The 7,251-nt window shown below is 43.5% G+C and overlaps 1 protein-coding gene across 1 annotated transcript in view; it reads left to right on the forward strand.

The window, feature by feature from the left end:
• The window catches only part of TMEM233 (transmembrane protein 233), a gene marked incomplete at its 5' end in the record, with an annotated part of 14,980 nt that extends 12,076 nt beyond the window's left edge, over positions 1 to 2,904 (forward strand). Inside the window, one exon of the mRNA XM_017744731.1 lies at positions 1,018 to 2,904. Coding sequence (XP_017600220.1) covers positions 1,018 to 1,029 — 12 coding nt within the window. The remainder of the gene's footprint in view (positions 1 to 1,017) is intronic.
• Positions 2,905 to 7,251: the final 4,347 nt, after the last annotated feature.

Here is a 7,251-nt window from a genome sequence, read left to right on the forward strand (position 1 = left end):
GCATTCCTGTTTTTTTACCCACATTAATTGTTGGTGTCCACCCAGCCAGGGAGCTCAAACTGCTGCTTTTCTATTGGTAAGGGCACATACTGATTATTTCCTTGATCCTTACCTCGTTTTACTGGACTTGTGAAAACATAGGAGCCTGAAGTCCTCTACCTGTCTCTCAAAGAGTTCCCTCAGCTGGGAGGCTGAGCAGTGGCACACGTGCAGGTGCACAGACAATGTGGCTACATCTGCCTCACTTCCTTAGCAAATCACATGAAAAATCCTGGTCCAGCTGTTTCATCTGTGCACAGAGGAGATGTTCCTACAATGGATTCTGCCCAGTCCAAGAGACAATCAGAAAAGGCATTAATGCTGTCTGCAGGATATATTTACTGTGTAGTGCCTCAGGTCCTACGCCCCTCCTTGAGGAGCTGCTAGAACATAGCTGCTTGATGGAGGAGATACCTCAGACTCCAGCAGAACCCAGAATTCAAGGATAGGTCAGGGCATCCATAGGTGTTGTCTGAGACCTTTCCCCTACACAAGAATTTGAGGGAACTTCTCGGATCCTTCCTCTCCTAATGCAGATGCACAAGACAGGTTTTCCAGTCCTTTTAAAGTATGTTGTGAATTACTGTTGAATTTACCAAGTTCTCTACTGCTGGAGTGTTGTTCTTCTCTGACTGCTTTATGTACCACTCCAAGAAAGTAGAGATGCTGTTGACCTCATGAAGCTTTGTCAAATAAGAGCCCATTTCCTGGCAATGAAAGGCCCTAGCTTGCATTGATTCAGGTAACCCAGTTTAAAAATTAAGTTCAGATTGACAGATGACCAATGCCATTAGAAACTCAGCTCTTTGATTCGAAACTGTATTGAGCTGCTAATCTAGAGGGATGTTTGTTAAGAGAACAAGTGCCACTAATGTGGCATAACGTATCCATTAGATCTGTAGAATTAATAATTTAACTCACAGGGCAAACTCTCTGTCTTCTCCTCCTTTAAATGCACATATTTCTGTGTCCTTGCAGAATGCTATCTGAAGACCAGGACTGCACTTGGAGGATATCAACATGTAAACCTCTGGAGGAGGAAAAAGAAGAGATGGAAACCATTCCAGACTGTTAGCTCTGACCCTACAAGTCTGCAGAGGCATGTTGGTGGCAAATGAACTGATAGCCCAGTTAGTTAATCAGCATGGCGTGACCAGGTTTCCAAAATTATTTATTTATAAGACATCTCAGTACAAAGCCGCGTTTTCTCTTTCACCCTAATGTATAATGAGATCTTGCCCTTAAAAAAATCCCTTTTCTTTCTCATTTCCATGGAATGTATGCTGGATCCATGATGTTCCCTGGCTGACCCCAGCCAAACAAAGCCAATGTATCCAGACTGTTTATAGTGCACAGTGTAAGATCTGATGCACAGCCCACTGAAGCTAGTAGGAGAACACCTGTTACTTCTGGTAGATTTTGGATCAGGCCGTTAAGGATTTTTTCATTACTTTAAAATAGTCTGAACATGACACAACTGTAACCATGGGTTTGTGATTTTATCCTGCTCTGTGATTTTATAATGCTGTGGGTGCACTCTGACTCAGCAGCTGCTTTCTTTTGTCATCCTCAGCTTTTCGAACTTTACCTTGGATTTTTAACCACCTGGGACCGATTTCAGTCACTTTATTATTAAGAGAGACTCTTCTTCCATAGCATCCATGTTTTTCTTAATGCTTTCTTTTTGCTTTGTTGTCTTTCATTGTTGCACTCCCTTGACTTAGCTCCAGTCCTGCTTTAAATTTGTACTGATCATATTCTCCTCTTTAAACTTCACATATGTAAAAAGTTCCTATTTTTTTTATCTGACAAAATATCTTTTTAAACAGATGTCCTTCATCCCTTTGTTGTTGTGCTTCTAGCAAGGCACATAGTTTCACTGTGTTCTGCATTGCTCATATGGGTTTTGTTTAGTTCATCCTCTCATCTCTATGACTGGTCTGTGTATCCCTGCAGTTAGAGATGGGCAGACTTTTGCACCTTTTCCTAGTTACAGACACACTTCCTGATCCTAAGACACTACTCAGTGAGCAGCCTCAGGTTCCAGAATTGATGGCCTCTAAACTACTTCAGTTTCTTGATACCTTATGAAAATTTAGCACGGGACAGCTGTTTTTATTAGCTGGAAACTGTTTCATAGAATACAATTGTTTTGTCACACAAATATTTCATGTTAAAAGGAGTAAGCTCTGGTGAGCATTAAGATGTGGCTGCATCCTCAGCAGTTGTTGCTCTGATTGCTTTATTACCACACCTTCAAGAGAGCTGTGCCAACTTCCACTCCCTCTCCCTGCACTAACATCAACCTGGAGCAACTGCCCAGAAATCCAGGGAATTCTGCAGGTGCAGGTGAGAGAAGAATCATCTGCCAGGAGTTCAACTACCTATTAAAAAAAAAATTCTCCCAGAAACCTTTACCTGTTAAAGCATATGCCTGGAAGTAGCATGTATTTTCTGTGCCTTGATATTATATTTTCAATGTGCTTTTTCGCTTTCCTTCCCGCCAAATTTTGTTTTTCATTGAAGTCAGTGAAGCATCGCTTCTCCTTAATTACTGCAGTATTAAACTTCACAAACACTAGTGAAGTCAGTTGATTTATTAAACATTTACACTGATCAGATTTGTTCACATGGGAATCTTGCCACTGATTTTGATGATCCCAAGAACTGGCTGTTTTGTGAACTCCTCTTTGGTTTTTGAATACTATTTTAATGGTCTGATATGTCTTGTGGGACTTTAGTAGCTTGCCTTATTATCAGATATGTTAGAAATGTCACTGACAAGTGGAATAAAATTACTTTTAATTCATGTCCATTCTGGTATGTGGGAAGTGTCTTTCCTTAGTTTTGTTGGCTCTTCTACTTGAAAGAGTAATATCCCTTTTTCTAGTCCCTTGGACAGTTTCAGAATAAAGTGAATCACAGCAAAAGGAGGTTTCCAGAGTTATGTGAACACCAGAGGACAGGGATAGGCAACTCAAAGTATTTTTTTAAACTGCCCAACAAGGGCTGACATCAATAGGAGTTAGACACCTGACTTGTTCAGAGGCTTTTGAAAACCATAGTGGAAATCTAACTAGCATTTTGTTCCTCATAAATATCTTTTAAGTCTCGCTCTTAATATAATTGAGAATTGAGCCATTGTACCTTCAGTGCTTCTGAAGATAAATGTTGCTACCTTACAGTGCTATTGATTGGTATAAAAATAAAGGCTTTATATTAAACCACTTAATGTGACAGAGAGGGGAGAATGCAGTGATTCCTCTAATGTCCTTACTGCTTCTGTGTCATAGGTAACCTTATTTTTGCTTTACTAATGTATTGGTATTGGTTCTCTTCATTTATTTATGTTTACATAAATTTTCAATCATGTTTGGGAAGTGCAGCTTGTGCTGGAAAGGGGTATGGTCCTTGTACAACCACATCATTTTGCTGTAGGTGTGACAGACACATCCAAAGCAGGCAGCAAACACAGGGAGCCTAAATGACATTTTAGTGCCCAAATCAGCAAGGCCCTGGTGACAGCAGTGGGTATGGAAGGCAGAATGCAGGTGTCTGACTGAGGAATTTGTACCTGCTCCATATTTTGAGGGGCATGTATAAAAATTTTATTATCTTTGAAAGGCTCTGGAAATTACCTGTTCTTCATTGTCATGCATCTAAATTTGGATTTGGTCCATTATTCTGCAGTGGACCTACCTTTTTTTGGTAGGAAAAAACCCCTGTTATAGATACATGTATTGAATGATGTTATTTGATGAAACGGAGGTGGGAAGCGGTAAAATGTGTTTCAACTCAGCATCTGTGTCCTGGGTGCATGAACAGAGTCTTCCCTCTGCAAAGCTGCTTCAGGCTTCCATTTTTTAGACTCAGTGTCCCTGCATGCTGAAGGCACCAACTAATGCCTCAAGTCCAGTTCTCTTTTCTTTCCGGCACATATTATAGGCAGAGACAGATGGCAACTTGAAATTGCTGGCCTCAGCTCCTGGATCATGCTGGCACCTTTGACTTCTTACAAGGCAGCCGCATTCTGCAAAACAGCCCAGTGCGTGTATCTTGATATGTAACCCTAGAAGAGGCTTCTAAATATAAGTGGGAGTTCTTTGCTGCTGTGTGAAGGGGGTCAGCCAGACACTCAACACATGGTGGAAGTTTCATCAGATTGCACAGCAAAAAAAAAAGAATCTAGAGGACAATATGAAATTAAATTCTTGGTGTGCCTCCCTGCAGGGGCACCCAGGGGTTTACAGCTTTCACCTGAAGACCAGCACTGGCTCTTCAATTTATGTGGTTGCAACCACGATCCATGAGTGGTGAGGCTCCACACGCTGTTGCTTTTGTACCTCTATCTTTGGAAATGTGCTCACAGTGTATTCTGCCTCTCAGCCTGGAAATAGGTTGTATCTGGTTGCTACCACAATGTCCATCACTTTCAGCATCTGTTCAAGTGTTTCTGCTGAAACAGTGTGCAAACATTTCTCTCTAGGCTCATTTCCTCCCCTGGGCCCTAACTTGGTCTGCCAGTTATTTAACATGGATTTGTCGGTGATTGAATCACAGACCCAGACTGGCAGGGGATCTGAATTGTTTATTTAAAGGCGTGAGTCGGTTTTATACATTTTTCTAAGGCACAGTATTTCCTTATATGGTGTGACCTACCCCGTGTTGCCACATCAGCAACACACTTTCTCAATGTCCTTTTATGGGGTGGTCACTTACTGTTCACCAGTCCGTCAGCTCCCGGCAGGCTCCTCTCCATAGGGGTCTGCTGTGTGACACCACCTCCCCCCAGGGTCCAGTGGAGACAAGCCTCTCTGTGCCGCCATGTGCTCCTTCGTTCTGCCATGTGCCTCTGCAGGCAGGTTTTACAGCTCACAACTCAATTCTACCTTACAATTCCCCATAGGATTTTATTACTGATTTACCTCAGAAGGGGGAAGATGGAGTTATCTCCCCCATTGTTTTTACTTTGTGTGATTGTGTGTGCACACACACAAGAGGATTTGAAGGATTGAATTCCCAAATATAAAGGAAGTCACTGGATTGATGGGGGCCAAGCTGGTTAGAAGCATCCTGGTTACCTGACAGCTGTTCAGGAGCCTTTGTGGATGGGGTTGTTTCCTGGAAGGAAGAGTCCATATCACCAAACCTTGAATCCTACCATGGCTTTGTAGGAGACACCTCCAGGCAAGGCTGGAGCCCTCAGGGCTGTGCAGGGCTGCTGCCTGACCCCCAGCTTTCTGAGACTGAGCCCTCAGTCTCCACAGGCAGCACCTTCAGGCTCAAAAACTATCTAAATGTTGGTTTCCTCTTACTGTCCTCCTACCTCCAACCTCATTTTTAATTAGCAGGTCTTGGTAGGTGTGCAGTGTTAGAGCAGAGAAGGGATGCAGTGGTGTTTGAAGGATTTCTTATGTGCACTCCCAGCTTTCCATTTCCCAAGCACAACGGTATTACTGAGTTCCTACCGGCTCTGTGGCTCACATGCATGAATGTAGAGACACAGGGATGCCTTCAGTAATAATAAGCCGATGGCAATGAGTTAAGAAGGGTCCTTGCGTAGAGTTCCACAGAAAGCAGTTTATTGCTACAACTTGTGAAGGTTTCTAGAGGCAAATGACTCCAAGCACGTGACAGCTCAGGCTTAAGTATAGGGGTGTGGCTAACACCAGGAGCCAACTGGGGAAGCAGAACTGGGTTACATTACCATAACCGAACATGGCATTCTGGGGAGAGGCTTCTTTCCCTCACCATAACCGCTAAGTCTTGGGCACCACACACTGTCTTATAGGAGAAAGGTTCACAAAAGATGTCTGGACTTCAGGCGGCTCTCTTGAAAGCTGTTTATTGCATAGGCAAAGTTACAGCATTTCTGGGAGTGGGTATCCAGAGCCAGTCCTACTTGTAGGGCCCAGCTTGTAGGCATACCTGAAGCCACCTTCTGTTCAAGTTACAAAGCATTATCTACTTTTCTTTGCTGAGTATCTTAATACATAACAACCAATAAGCACCATACACAATACCTTTACATTTGCCTATAGTCTATCATAGCTACTACCATTACCATATTATAGTCATTATTATCCAATCACAAGAGTAAGTAAGTTACAATTTAAGCTTACAATGGAAAATTCTCAGACCTCTCTTCCTCTTGCTACATCAACATTTCTTGTTTGCCTGTGATAGCTCTCTTTTTGGTAAAAACATGTTTTCTATTTACTTTTGCTCTTCTTGAGACTTGTTTACTTGGTGAAAAACATCTTTGGTTTTAGTCACATACCTTTGTCCTAAACATAAAAATCTCCTTCCAACTCATCTCCAACCTTTGCCTTCTCAGTTATTCAGTGCTCAGTGTTTCAGCAAAACATCTTTTACTCTATACCAAAACTTGCTTTCATTTCTTTCTCATCCTCAGTTTCTACATTCATATCTGAATGAATATATCTGTGATAATACATATCTGTGAAACTTTCTTGCCAAACTTTCATCCTTTCCAACACTGTCTTACCAAGAGCTCTCTCTGTGCCCTGTGCCACAGGCTAATCAGCTACCACACAATGGCATGTTCTGCACGCGCAGCAGGACAAGTGTCCCTGAAATGGAAGTGAGCCTCTGAGGAGGCTGCCCGACTTCCTCTGCAGCACTCCCTGGCAGCGTGGCAAAGTGGCCTAAATTCAGAAGTGACCTAAAAGGAGGAGGGGGCCTGGAAATAGATCACCCAGCCAGCGTAAAGATGGAAAAACAAATTTGGGACCCTCTCCTAGTTTTTTCTGTTAAAGGAATTTCCCCCCATACTGTTGCTAGGGGAACAAATGGCCAGATATTTAAGAAGAACAAAAGACCTGGCTGCTCTTTTTTGTTTCACCTGGGTGTGTGGTCAGTCGGTGTCGACATCCAGAGAGAGAGGAAGCTGCTTTTCCTTCGGCCGCTTTTCTTTCTGCTGGAGAAACACCGGGATCCCAAGCCACCTTCACTGCCCCGCTCAGAGCTGGGCCGTGGCCGCCCTGCCCCGCCGCTGCTTCGAGCTTTCGTTATGTTGTAGCCCTGCTCGCCCTGCCTGCCTAGACCTCCGGGGGGTTCTCCATTTGGATACACCTCGTCTGCCACCCGGGATTTGTGCTTGTCCCTGCCGTTCCAGCCTGCCGTTTCAGTTTGCTGTTCTTGAGGGTCCAGCCGGGGCACCGGAATCGGCTGCCCAGGGGTTTGTGAAGC

The sequence above is a fragment of the Corvus brachyrhynchos genome, unplaced genomic scaffold (assembly GCF_000691975.1).
Source record: "Corvus brachyrhynchos isolate BGI_N302 unplaced genomic scaffold, ASM69197v1 scaffold1359, whole genome shotgun sequence".
NCBI classification, from domain to species: Eukaryota; Metazoa; Chordata; class Aves; order Passeriformes; family Corvidae; genus Corvus; species Corvus brachyrhynchos.